We start from the raw sequence: 13,812 nt of genomic DNA on the forward strand, positions 1-13,812 counted from the left end.
AGCTGCTGGCGATTTATTAAGCAGTCACGGAAAAATTGGTTTATAAATTAACAGCTGTTTTAACTTTAGGGCCTCTTCTTCAGGGAATGGAAGCAGCCGACTGGACCGGGATTGGAGTGTGTGTGAGGCTGGTGGAGGGGGTGGGAGGCAGTGAGCTCCGGCAGCTGGCATTCTTCGGGGGCAGTCTCAGCTGGCACCTCGGGGGGCACCAGGCAGTGACCAGAGCAGGGGGTCTCCAGGTGCTCTGTGCTGGGGCTGCCCCCGCTGTGGGCTGCTTGCTTGCTCTCTCTTCTCAACAGCTTCCACCTGGGGGCGCCAGAGGGCACAGATGCTGCTGTACTCGTGTCTGCCACCAGAGGGCAGCTTCCGCACATTGCTTTCTGCTTTCCGGAGAACCGCCCCAACTGGGTTGGGCAGAAAGAAGCTCGGCCCATTTCATGCCATCGATCTTCCATTCGTCCATCCTGTACATATTAAAGGAAGCGGTAAAGAATGAGGGCTCTGGAATCACACTGCGTTTGAACCAAGGCTCTGGGCAAAAGCTGCTTAACCTCTCTGAGCCTCAGTTGCCTCATCTGTAGAATGGAATGGTACTGGTGGGGATTAAATGAAATCAGGCATATAAAGTGCTCAGCTCGTGTCCAGCACAGAGTAAATGCTCCATATATGTCACCCATTGTTAATTTCTATGACTTACGTGTTCAGCTATTCATTCATTCCTTCATCCATGCCCTCCACAATACAGCATGTACAGCCTACTGGGCACTGTGGCAGGCACTGAGCGATGACGCAAAGACAGATGGTGGGAAGTACACATCTCAAAATACAGTGCTAAGAGTTGTGATACACTAATAGACCCAATGAGGGACAGAGGTAGCTGGCATGGATGGGGCACAACCCAACCTTTTGGAGGTGAAGGTAAATACCAGTTCTATATCTAGATTGCGGTGGTGTTCACACTATAAAATTTATCAAAAACCTTTTGAAATGTTCATTAAAAATCAGTACCTTTTATTGTATGTAAATTCTAACTCAATAAAGGTTTCGTGTGTGTGTGTGTGTGTGTGTGTGTGTGTGTGTGTGTGTGTGTGTGTGTTTAAAGCACCCACTGTGAAATTATTGAATGGGCAAAGGGATGGATGACGGGTGAATGAATGAAGTGTGTCTCAGATGGCTGCCCACCTGCCCTGGTGCCACCACTGTCCCAGCTGACTGTGCCTTTGCCCCTCCCCTCTTCAGGTCCGCGGGGTTTCCCCAGAGGCGGGCCCTTCATCTGCTCCCTCGCAGCGTCAGGGAAAGGTGCCCCGGGGTGCCCAGCGAGTGCTCCCCGGCTCCTCTAAGGCTGCTTCCCGGAGCTGCCGGAGGCCTCCCTTCCAGCTGCCACATGCCAGCTCGGCCCGTTCCGGCTCGGCTCCGTGGTGCCAAGGTCACGAGTGTGATGCCCAACTCCAGACCTGCAGAGCCAGCGGCACAGCCGCCCAAACCCTGGCCGATTGCATCGCCTGCTGGCCGTTCTCAGTACTACACCCTTAGCTCTCCAGAGAAGCCAAAACCTTGCAGGTTGACCGACCTGGAGCCCTGCACTGGGTGCTTTAAGTTATCTTATTGAATCCTCACAGCTCCCATGTGAGGTATGCTTTGAAACATGAGTAAACTAGGCACAGAGAAGCGAAGACATTTCTCCAAGGTCACACAGTAAGTCACAAACCTAAGTTTACTACCCAGGTCTGTTGAACTCCCAGTCTGTTTTGTCCATGTGCTGTGACTACATTTTGCTTTGGGGGCAGGAGGGAATGTTTGGGAGTGCCCTCTTTCCCTGCCTCCCACAAAGAGTGCAAAGGGTTCCCACCACCCTCCCAAATTCACCTCCCAGGGAAGGTAAAAATGTGATGCCTCCGGTTTGCTGCATGTTGTGGAAAACACTGGGCGATGATGGGAAATAGATGGCAAGATGGACAGGTCCCAAAATAGCTATGCTACATTAATAGACACCCTCCTTGGAACTTTTTTTTGTCGGTCCTACAATAAACCAAGCAGAAAGACCCATAGTTCAATCGCAGTTAAGTCAAACAAGGTCTTGAATTTGTTCCTTGGACCCAACCGCCTGTGCTTATAACTCAAGAATAATAACTGAGGAGTGGCATATTATTTTTACATCTCATTTGCATATGATTAATTCTAAGTCCAAGTGAATGGAGGTCACCCTGGCCCCTTGCTTCTCAGCCCCCCAGGATGCCCCTGGCCCTGACCGCCTCCCCCAGCCCCTGCCAGCTACCCTGTCCTCACCAGCCACTCCCCACTCCTGGCCCCTGTGCACCCCACCCCCAGCTCCCAGAAGTCCCGCTCCCTTCCTCCTCTGTCACCCACACAGCCTCCACCACCTGGCCGCCCACCTGAAAAACTTTTCCCCAAGTTCTTGAGAAGTCGCGTAGGATCCAGGAGAGAAAAATCAAAGTAATAAAACCTCATTTAATTCCTAATGGAGGGCAGAGCTGTGAGCTGCAATTATCTTAATGCCGAGCTATTTTTACTCTCTCTCCATCTCCGTCTCCTGCCTCTCTGTCGTGAGGCTTTGCTTTTTCCCTCTGCCTCTCTTTGTCTCTATCTCTCACATGTGTTTTCCCTGTCTCTTTCTTTTCGCCTTTTCTTACCCCCTCCCCTCACCTCCTTAGTCTCTGCCCCTGGTTCTGTCACTCTCCCTTCCCTCTCTCCTCCTTCCTGTCTGTCCCTTCCGTCTGTACCTCTGCCATCCAGTCTTCCCCAGCCCTCTTGGCCCTGGGGCTTACTTAGCGGCCAGAGTGGTAGGGGCCTGGGCACAGGCTAGCAGAAGGCAGTAGAGACTCCTCCCCAGAACGTCCTGTCTTTCAGGACTGGCTGAAAGGGAGGAGTCTCTGCTCTCTTCTCCCTCCCTGGTGGCCCCAGGTTGAGATCAGGGAATTTTTTCTGATCAGGGGTCTCCCAGGGCTCCAATACTCCTCCCTGGTCAGATGAGGATTGCCACAATGGTCCCAGAGCTTCCTGAGCTCTGAGGGGCTGCAGCGGGGGGCGACTGGTAGGGAGGCCTCCCTATCCCTGTCCCTGCCCTATCATCTACCCAGCTGTCCTCTGTCCCCTTCATCCCACCCCAGGATCCTTCCCATGGCCCCCCAGCACTGGAAGCCCCCGATTCCTTGCCCTCACCTTTGCCCAGTAGCTGGTCGTACCCTTGCTATGCCCCTTTTTACCTTTGGGGCCTCCTTATTTGCCCTCTCAAGGCACTGCCAAACTGGTCTCTGCCACTCCCCACCACACCCCACCTGGAAGAAGGGTGCTGGGCCGAGCCAGGGGCTTCCAGAGATGCCCACACCCCAAGGCCAGCAACCTGGCATCCGGTTATTTCCCGACAAGCATATAAGTCAACAAACACAGTGGGACTTGAGCCAGGCCTGGGGATGGGGGTGCATGGAGCTGAGTGGCCAGGACTTCCTGCTCCCATGAGCAAAGCTCTGTCCTCCTGCCACCCCTAAAATGGGCACTGACCCTGTGGCTAGACACAATGCCCCTGACCCCATTTCTAGAAGATTCCTCTGGCCTCTTGCTCCCTCCTCATGCTGTCAAGGACCCAGCATGCTAGAGTTGGGAGTGGAAAAGTTGCTGAAGGAGTTGGGGGTTGTAGCGAGGACTTCTGACAGTTCCAGTCCCGAGGGTGACCAGGAGAGAAAATAGCCAACACAAACAGCCCCAGGAAGACACACGTATGTACCACATCTACACACGCGCCCTCTCAGGGCTACAGAGAGACATTCAGACCTGCACCCAGTGCCCTGCAGAGGGAAACACCCCTTCCAGTAAAGACACCCAGGGCCAAGACAGATAAACAGGGACCCTCCAGCCCACATGCTATCTCACCCCCTTGCCCCCTCCCAGAGACACACACCAACACCTCTGCAGAGAGACTCACACCTCAGAAATGAGCACACACCTCTCTCCCCCAGCTCTGCTCCTGAACACACCGAACACACACGTGATGGCACGTGTACCGGTGCAGGCAGCCCCCCAACACACCCAGCTCTGTCCCTCTGTCTGGCTCTGTACCCTCCCCATTAGATGTGGGGAGAAAAGGCAGGAAACACGTGAATCCAGGGCATGCCATGGCAGGGACACATTCACACACGCACAAACACAGGCGTGCACACACATTCACAACCTCATCGCCCCTCTGCTGCACAGGCTCGCACTGCAGGTGCAGTACCCCCACCCCCTGCAGGCTGGCACATGCCTGCCCATCACCTTGACAGCCTCTGACATCCTCACCCCCACCCCCACCCTCCCCGCACACGTGTGGTCCTCCTACACCCTGCCACTCACTCCCGCATCCTTGACACTCTGACACACTTATTCACACAGACTCACACCACACACTCACACCACACCGGCCCCCTGCCCCCACTCCTTAGCTTTAGGCAACTTGGGCCCCCTGGCACCCGCTCACACACACTCCCTGCCATGGTGACTGACACGTGTGCTCCCACTCACAACCCGTTCCTGCACACTCATGCGCTTTCTAGGACACCCCCATTCCCAGTGTGACGCGCCGGCACTCCCTCCACGACCTCACAGGCCTCCCTGTGAAACCCCAAGTACCCAGGCCATGAAGGGGTTAAAGCTGGAGTCCATCTCCCCTGCTGCCCGGTGCCCCTCTCCCCATTATCCTCCCTGCTGGACTCCATCAATAATGCAGCTTCAAGTTCTGGGGAGACGGCAGGGGGCCCCCAGCCTGCTCCCCCGGCCCTGGCTCACGCTCCCCACCCTCCTCCCAGCCCCAGGGAGAACCCAGTTCTCGGTGCTCATTGGCCACCTTCTCTGAAGCCCTCCCACCAGGCGCCCGGGGCCAGTCCCAGGCGGAGGGGATGGGCTGGGGACCCCAAGGCTGGGGCCAGAGGGGTGAGGCCAGGAGAGACGCAGAGACAGAGACACGCGGAGAGGAAGAGAGGCAGAGAGAGGGAGACAGAGCCCGGGAGGAGAACCCCGAGACACTCTGAGCGAGGGAAGGAGGGGAGACGGACAGAGACACGGAGAAAGAGGCAGAGGCAGAGGGCTAGTGAGGGACCGGGGAGACGCGGCGGGGAGCCTGGGGCCGGGGTCGGAGCGGCCCGGGGCGCAGACCCGAGTCGGGGAGCGCGGCGCGAGCGCGAGCCCCGACAGCCGCGGAGGGCGCGCGGACCCCTGGGCTCTCCCGCCCGCCGCTCGCGGCGCGCGGTATTTTTATCTGTGCGTGCACAGCCCTCCTCCTCCCCGCCACCCGCAGCCCGCTGGCAGCGCGGCGCCCCGAGCAGCCGGGGGAGCCGAGCCGGGAACGCAGCCCGAGACCCCGCGCGCCATGGACCCCAAGGACCGCAAGAAGATCCAGTTCTCTGTGCCCGCGCCCCCCAGCCAGCTCGACCCCCGCCAGGTGGAGATGGTAAGGGGGGCGCCCCACCGGCAGCAGCGTCCCCACCCCCGCCCCGACCCCCCGGGTTCCTCTGTGCTCCCCGGGCGCTGCCGGGTCCACGCTGGCCTGGGGGCGGAGGCGGAAGGAGAGCCGGGACGCGGGGCAGCACGTGAAGTTCGCTGGAGACTCGTGTAACTTTTCCCCGGGGCCTCTGTCCCGAGCCCCGGGGCGGGAGAGTTCTGGGCAGTGAGCGTCGGGGGCAGGGCGGCTACGGGCCGCCCCGGGAAGCGGGCTGTGCTCTCCACCCCGCACAGTGTCCCCCTTCCCTAGGCTACCGCCGGGGTCAGCCGCCCCGCTCCTAGCCCCCAGGGCGCGGTCCGATGTGAGAATCATCGTAACGCTGAGCTCAGACTGCAGAGCTGGGGCTTGAGGACCCTGCCTTGGCTGCCTGACCGCCCTGCGCCCCGCTGGACCCACCCTGAACGCCCGGGGTCCCCAGAACCCTGTTCTGACCCTCTTCTGCTGTCAGGCCCTAAAGCCCCAGTCAGGGCGGGGGAAGGCGTGACTAGTCATCGCAAAAGCTGGATCTCTTCCCACAGACCGCTGAGTCTTCTGGAAAGCCTTCTAGAGGAGGGGGAAGTTTCCAAGGGTCAGTGGGGAGGGGGGAAGAGGCTCCGTACTGCCCCCCCAATCCCAGCAGAGGGCCACTTGTTGCTGAGATGCAGCTGGCTACCAACAGAACAGTGAAAGTGGGGCCAAGTCATTTTGGGGGGAGATGGGGGCTGTGGAGGGAGGGGGTCCTGTGCTTACACAGCTTTTAGTCTGGAGGGCAGCTTTGGGAGCTTAGCGGGGGAGGTGGCAGTTTCAGCTTAACTCACCTGGTTCTCTTTGTGAATTTCCCTGGAGTTCAGAGGGGACCTAATTAACTGAGAGTTTGTTGGATTGCTCAGCTGCCTGGTGGGGGCAGTTGCTTGAGTGCTCAGTGCCCCCTCCTTCCCTGCTCCTGACCGTTCTGCCTGGCTTATGTACCAAGGTGGGCAGCTTTTCATTGTTTAGAGGAGCAGGCAAAGAGGTCTACAGCCTGAGAGACTGCCAGAGGTGCCCAGACCCAGGCCCCTTAGAGACCCCCCACCAGCACCCTGTGGGTCTGGGGCTCAGGCCCACCCCTGGCTTCAGTGTGAGGTTAGAGGTGCATGCAGTGATGCAGTGCCCTGCTCAGCCTCCCTCTGCAGCTGGATGTGGTTTCTTTGGAGCCCTTGAGCTGAACTTAGATGGGCAGGGCCATATGGGTGCTGTGGCCAGGGGGCATCTTCCCCAGAGACCCATCCCTTGACAGCTGGAGCCAAAGCCAGCTTTGGCCCTGAGGTCTGATGTCTTCAGAAACTGGGGAGAGGAAGGTCCTTGGTGGGAGTTGTCAAGGAGAGGCCTGTAGTGGAGGAGCCATGGAGTGGGGTGGGCATGAGCTGGTTGTTGGCAACTAGGGTTTTTTCATCCTTTTTCTGGGGATGTGTGCCTTGGTGTGCTGTGTGACCTTGAACACATTACTGAACCTCTCTGAGCCTCAGTTTCCACCTCTGTAAAATGAGGGGGTTCAGTGGGCTATAGATTTCTTTTCAGCCCTGACAGTCTTTGACTGGAAGGTTCCCTGGGGACTCTGAAGCACTGTTAGTTCCCTGCTGCTGGGGTTGGGGTAGGTGGCAGGTGTTGGTGCTGCCCACCTTCCTACCCTCCCACCCTCCCACCCTCCCACCCCTTCTTTGTCCATCTCTTTAGATCAGGCGTCGGAGACCGACCCCTGCCATGCTGTTCCGGCTCTCAGAGCATTCCTCACCAGGTGGGCCCCTTCCCTGTATCTCCCCAGCCCTGGCCCCACCCTAACTCTGAAGCCTTCCCAGGGGCCCTGCAAAGTCTCACAAGCAGGAGACTGGGGAGAGGGCAAGGTCTGGGAGTTCAACTCTGCTGGGTTCATTTGTTGACCAGGCCCCTCCCAACACCAGGATTGAACCTTTGGGGAAAGTAACTGTCTCTCTCTCTCTCTCTCTCTCTCTGGGTTCCCGGTTCACTGGTGGCCTCCCTCAGAGGAGGAGGCCTCCCCCCACCAGGTGAGTTTCCCAGGACGGCTGGAAGGAGGGATGCCTGGGCCCTCTGGGATGAAGTGGACAGGATTACCTCCCACCCAACACAGGGAGGAGTGCCACCCTGCAGGACACATTAGCATATCAATCAGCACCTCTTCTGGTGCCAGGATGCTACCTGCAGCTTCTCTGCCCTTGCCCTTCCTCTGCTCAGACCTGGGGTGGGGCCTCCAGGACTTGGGGTCCTGCCCTGAGCCCAGCTGCCCCTTATGAAAGCCCTCCCAGAGCAATGGGGCAACCTCACCCCAGCTGCCCAAAGGCCAGCAGCACCTGGACCCATCAACAGAGGCCAGATCCGTCTGTCTGGGGTGCTGTGGGTGGGATGAAATGGAGGGAGGCTCCAGTGAGCCCATTTAACCTGTCTTCCCCTGGCAGAGAGCCTCAGGAGAGGGGCACCACCTCAAGTCGAAGAGACCCAACCCCTGTGCCTACACACCCCCCTCGCTGAAAGGTACCACCCCTCCCCCTCAGGCTGGGGTCCTCTGACACTGGGGGAGGGAGGGGGAATGTTGAACTTTTGTCAGTGGGGCCAGGGATTGTCCTGTGTTCCTCCCCACCCCTCACTGCTTGGAGATCAGTTCTTTGGCCTTGTGAAAAAGGAGATGGCCAGGGGCCGAAAAGGGCAGCTGTGGGCCTTAATATCAGATTGAAGGCTGCAGAGCTGAAGGAAAAGAGGTGGCTGGGCTAAAATAACAGACTGGCATCCTCATGCAAGATGGAGACTCGGCTCTGCATCTCCTCTTTGCAAGTGTGTGCTGGAACCACCTTCCCGCCCCCCACTCATCAAAGGGGTCTTCTCCTATGGGCTGCACCCTCTCATCTCACTCCTATTTGCATAATCTCTGCACAGACCTGAATACCGAATGCTTCTCTTTCCTGCTTTTCCTTTCTATATTGAAAGGCAAGTCATTCCTTTAGCACATCTGTATTGAACACCTGGTGTGTGCCAGGCCTTGTTGGGTGGACATTCCTGCCCTCCTGGAGCCCCTGGACTTGGAGGATGAAGAGCAGGTCAACAGGATGGTGAGGCAGGGGAGGGCATCCTGGGAAGAGCGCAGAAGGTGTGCAAAGGAGAGGAGGTGGAAAGTCACAGGGATCTGTAGGGCTGCCAGGACACTTGGCTTCTAGAAGGTGAGCTGTTGGATATACACTTGGAGGAGAAAGTGGGCAGAGTGGGGTGTGCGTGTGGGGGGTCTCTTCCTAGCTAAGCCCTAGAATGCCTCCCCCAACCCTACCTCAACCCTTGCCTGAGGATCTTCTTGCCTTGCCGGCCCCCTCCTCCCACGGAGGGCAGGAGGCCAGAAGAGTGTGTTGAGCTCTCCCTCTGGGTGGCTTTAATGAGTTCCCAGCACTGACCAATGTCAACAGGTGTGCTTGTCACCCCACCTGCCAGGGCTGGGAGCAGAGAGGAGAGAGGCTGGGGCCCTTCCTCTCTCTCCAGGACAGGAAAGTGCAGGGACAGGGCCACACTAAGCAAGGAGAGAGGTTTAGCACCTGCAAGGACTTCCCCGCCGGATGTGGAGGCAAAGAAAGGTCCCAGGGCTCTTGGTTGTGAACATGAGGAACAGGGCTGGGGGGAGGCGATTAGGGCCAAGATGCTGTCCATGCAGTGGCCAGAAATGTGGCCCCACTGCCACTTAGGATTGTGCCTTAGGAGGATCTAAGTGGGAGAGAGGAAGGGAAGTGGAAAGGGGCAGGAAGAAGGGTGGGCAGTCTGGGGGCTGTGCTGGGGATCCCTGGAGCTTAATAAGGGAGACTTGGGGTGGGGGATTCAGGGCCCCAGATATGGAGACAGAGGCTGAGAGAGGTGAATGGGGAGACTCCAGAGAGCCGAGCGAGGCCCGCGCACAGGAGGCTCACGGGGCACCCGCACAGGCGCTGCACACACCTGCTGTCACTGCAGCTCATGAACTCTCCTCCCCCGGCTTGAACTGCCACCTCCTCCCCTCCTTTCCTCCTTCCCTGCCCCTGGCCCTCTCAGGCAGTCTTCTTTACTCCACCTCAGTACCCACCCGGAGGGCACTGTCTTGGGGCTTCGGCCCCTTTCTGGGCAAGGGGAAGGACCTGGTGGTGTTGGGAGTTTGTAGCGGGAGATGTCAAGGGTCCCTGGGGGAGAGGGGACAACACTGAGCCTCAGTGAGGGGGGTCTCCAAGGCTGGAGCTCTCATACTTGGCTCAAGATGAAGCTTTGCCTCGGGTGTCCCCAAGGCCAGGGCAGGGCGATTTATTGTGCTTTTATTGCCTGGGTAACTTGCCCAGAGCCAGCAGGAGGTACTGGGCTGGGAGCTCTGGGCAGGGCGGGGCAATGGGCAGACAATGCACCCTCTGTGCCTGTCCTCGAGCTGGCAGGAGCACGGCGCCCGGCTCTCTCCACCGGATGCTTTCTCCACCTCGGAGCCCTCTGAGGGGAGGGGCTGCCAGTCGTGGGAGCCTCAGGGCTCCCACCCCCAGCTCAGCTCACCAGCTTCTTGTCTGCAGGCTGTGAATTTAGTGTCCTAAATGTTTGAAAATTCTGCCAGTTTCTCGCCCTCCTGTTGACTCTGTCCCAGTCCCTCCTTACAGTGTCCCCCCAAACCCCTGCCATCCCCCTGAGGATTCCCCCATCTTGGCTCCTTCCCCCCAGCCCCCTGCTCCTTTCCATCTTTTGAAAACCTCTCCAGCTGCCCACGCTGTTCCCTTCCAAAGCCCCATCTGAGCAGACCTTGGGTGGGGGGGAATTGCTGCTTTCTAGGTCACCGCAGAGGGAGCTGGGAGCTTGGGGATGTGGGTCAAGATTGTGGGGGGTGCATCTGAGCAGGCTGCATCCCCAGGCACAGGCTCCGCTGGCTGCCATCTATGGCCTCCAGTCCCAGAATTGATCCTGTGCTTTGGAGCCTGCAACGGGGGTGTATGGAGTGGCATCTATGACAGGGCAATGCCAGGGTTGGGGACCAAGTACCACCTGGAGGGGAGGCAGGATCAGGGCGAGATCTAAGCAGGCTGGACATTTTGCCAGGATCTGAATGGGGCAAAATCCCTTCACACCTCCCAGGTCCTAGCCCACAGGCCCTGTCTCCAGCACTGGTACCTGGCGAAGCTAGGAGCTCCCCAGCCGGGGAATGTTAAGCTGCTGCTGTGCCCACCTGGTCTTGCCCCTTCTGGCACTCTATGGTTTGGGGGAGCTGCCTGGTGCCAGCCTCCAGGAGGCCAGCAACTACATGCAGCTTACGAGCCAAACATGAGTAAGAGTCTACCCCCTACCGCTTCTGCCCTGCTCTGGCCCCTGGCAGGCTGACCTGCAGCATTTGGCTGGACCGCAGAGGGGGTTAACTCTGTTTCAGGCCCATGAGCAGTAGGCTGGGGGGCTGCTTCTTGGGCCTAGCTGACCTTTGTCTTCCTGGGCCTCTGTGCCAGCTGTGCAGCGCATTGCTGAGTCTCACCTGCAGTCCATCAGCAACCTGAGCGAGAACCAGGTCTCGGAGGAGGAGGATGAGCTGGGGGAGCTGCGGGAGTTGGGCTATCCAAGAGAGGAAGAGGAAGAAGAGGAGGAAGAAGAGGATGAAGAGGAGGAAGAGGAGGACAGCCAGGCTGAAATCCTGAAGGGCAGCAGGGCATTTGGTAAGCTGAAGGGGCTGCCATGCCTGGGTGCCCCTGCACTCGTTGTGGGTGGGTCTTCCTTGAGTGAGCTGGGACACCCCCTTCCAGTTGTTTCCCACACATGTAAACAGCAGTGCCACGCAGGGGCCTCCCCATCATCTCACCCCACAGGACACCTCACACACGGCCCTATCTGAGAGCTGGGCTGCTCCTATCCTTGGCTCAGTCTCTCTGTCAATCAGATTTTCCTAACAATTTCTCTTCCAAGAATTAAGGCAATGTCATGTGGGGTTTCAGGGTAGACTCAAGAAAGGACTTCCCATCCATGGGGCTGAGGGGGCACGGGGAATTCAGGGATAGAGCACTGAAAGAGTCCTGTGCCCCCATCACCTCACTTCTGAACCTCGGATGTGGGCCCTGCTGAGGCAGAGGGCTGGCTGACATGTCCTCTCCTGGACTCCATGGCTGCATCTTCCTCTTTTTCCTTCCTAGGCTCAGGGTGGTAGGGTGCCCTCTAGTGCCTAGAGTGAGAATCTAGGATTAAAGAACCAACCTGGTCCTCTGCACCCCCAACCCCAGCTGCTGGAAAGAGAGGGGCCAGGGGGGAACCCAAGACCCCACACAGAAGGCCTCTGAGCCAGAGGCCCCACATCCCAAAAAACTCCACAGAGGATTCCAAGGCCCAGAAAATTTCTAGGCAGAAAGATTTCCCCCACCTTCCATGGATACCTCTTCCATGGCTGGCCGTGGAAGCTGTGCCACATCTGTCCTTCCTGGTGCATGTTATACTTTTTGGTTCCATTATTAATGGGGATGCAAAACAGCTGGCCATCCCTCCTTGAAGCGTCCAGCCCCTGAACCCAGACGAAATGGCTTGGGCCTCCTGTCTGTGTCTCTGGGGGTGGAAGCATCAACCACAGGAGCAACGCTCCCAGCTTTTCCTAAGAGCAATTGTGGAGAATGGAAGAGCTGCGTCAACTCCAGCTAATGCCAAAAAAGGTAGAAAAGAGGTGACTGTTCCCTCAGGAAAAGCAACAGGGTAAATGGGCCAAATGCAAGACTACTAAGGAGAAGTAACAGCCGCCACCACTCACAGAGCGGTTCCTGAGTGGTAGCACTGGGCTGGGCAATGTGTTAACTATTGTCTTAGTGAAGGAAAGCTACACCATTTCCCTCTTACTATCCCCTTCAGAGAGGTAGAAATGACTCTCTAAGTCATACACCAGTCATTGGAAGAGACATCCTAGCCCAGTGCTCTCCCCACTCTACTATGATGCTCTCAGAAAACTCACCCTCAACCATTAGAGACACTGAGCTCATGCTCCAGGACAGCCAGATGGATACTCAGAACCTGTGTTTTTTCCCCTTTCTCATCCCCAGCTGGGCAGAAGGCAACCTGTGGCCAGGGTCTGGAGGGGCTCTGGGAGCGCCCACCCCCTCTGGATGAACCCCAGAAAGATGGAAGCTCTGAGGACCACATGAAAGACCCACCACAAAGTGGTGAGGCCTAGAGGGTGGGACGGGGGCGGTGGGGTGGGGCTCTTGGTGGGCGGGGCCAGCCCCTGAGTCCCTCCCTGCTTGCCTTGCAGAGCCTGGGGAGGAGCCGCAGCGCCGGGTCCCCATCGAGCCTGGCACATAGGCACTAAGCCCTGCATCTCCCAGAAGGGAGCAAGTGGAGGGGGCATCACTGTTCCCCATAACCGCACTCTATCCCCACCATATTTTGTACCTTTCCCTCACCTGCTAGGGCTGCGGCTTCTGACTTCTAGGAGAATAAGGCTGGTCTGTGTTTGCTTGTTTGCCCACCTTTGGCTGATGCCTGGAGTCCCTGGGCACTTGCTGCCTGACACCTACCCCTGCCAGTCGTTCCTCCTTTCACCCAGTGGGAGGTGGGATGTGAGAGTCTGCATTGGATAATCCAGAAAACCAGGGCCAAGGGTTCACTCTCCACAATTCTACTTCCCCAGACCCCTTCCCCTGGGCACAGGAGACCACAGGGCAGGACCCTAAGATCTGGGGAAAGGGGGTACTGAGAACCTTTAGGTGCCGATAGTTCCTTCTCCATCCCTTCTCATATGATGGATTCCAAGTCACTACCCATCTCACCAGCTTCAACCAGGGCCCAGGACTCAGGCATCCTTCTTCACAGCCTCAACATTTTGGAAATCTTCCCCTTACCACCTCTGCTCCCCAGCCTGGGTGCCTGGAAGATGGACTGGCAGAGGCCGCTTTGTTGCATTTTGTTTGTGCTTTGATGCCAGGAATGCTGCCTAGTATATGTCCTTATGGGGGCACACAGAGTGGGGAGCCAGGTTCTCCTTGTCCTCCAGCTGCTCTGCCCCCTTTCCTTTCTTCCCTGATTCCAGGCCTGAATCCCTCCCGTGCTGGAATAAATCTTTGTAAATAACTGTGCTGAGATTCCTCTTTCGGGGGAAAGGAGTTGGGAGAGGAGTGTAAGGGAGGGGGTTGCTGGTGTGGAAGGGGTTGGGAGTCAGGCAGTGGATTGGGGCCGTGACCCCAGTGTCCAGTCCTCCAGTCTAGGAGTCTTTCCTGCAGACAATAGGCTCGAGGCCCTCTTCGAAGGGCCACAGAAGTTCTAGATCCTGCTAGGCATGGCTAAAAGAGGCAGAAGGGAAAAGGAAAAGTCTTGTACGAGCTATTGCGGCTTCCTCCAAGAGACCGTTCCCCTCT

The 13,812-nt window shown here is 57.8% G+C and overlaps 1 protein-coding gene across 1 annotated transcript; it reads left to right on the top strand.

The window, feature by feature from the left end:
• Nucleotides 1–5,109: 5,109 nt before the first annotated feature.
• On the top strand, nucleotides 5,110–13,529 carry PPP1R1B (protein phosphatase 1 regulatory inhibitor subunit 1B). The gene is made up of 7 exons (XM_037808424.1): nucleotides 5,110–5,440; nucleotides 7,184–7,244; nucleotides 7,490–7,512; nucleotides 7,921–7,996; nucleotides 10,939–11,142; nucleotides 12,502–12,621; nucleotides 12,711–13,529. The coding sequence occupies exons 1-7, from the start codon at nucleotides 5,360–5,362 to the stop codon at nucleotides 12,758–12,760; spliced, it is 615 nt and encodes a 204-aa protein (XP_037664352.1). The 5' UTR covers nucleotides 5,110–5,359; the 3' UTR covers nucleotides 12,761–13,529.
• The last annotated feature ends 283 nt before the right edge of the window (nucleotides 13,530–13,812 follow it).

This window comes from Choloepus didactylus, chromosome 18 (genome assembly GCF_015220235.1).
Source record: "Choloepus didactylus isolate mChoDid1 chromosome 18, mChoDid1.pri, whole genome shotgun sequence".
NCBI classification, from domain to species: Eukaryota; Metazoa; Chordata; class Mammalia; order Pilosa; family Megalonychidae; genus Choloepus; species Choloepus didactylus.

What these genes read in the sequence shown, in the direction of transcription:
- PPP1R1B (XM_037808424.1), top strand. Translation starts at nt 5,360, where the DNA reads ATGGACCCCAAGGACCGCAAGAAGATCCAGTTCTCTGTGCCCGCGCCC. An exon ending in CACACCCCCCTCGCTGAAAG is followed by an intron (nt 7,997 to 10,938) that starts GTACCACCCCTC and finishes CCTCTGTGCCAG; the next exon opens with CTGTGCAGCGCATTGCTGAG. An exon ending in GAAGGGCAGCAGGGCATTTG is followed by an intron (nt 11,143 to 12,501) that starts GTAAGCTGAAGG and finishes TCTCATCCCCAG; the next exon opens with CTGGGCAGAAGGCAACCTGT.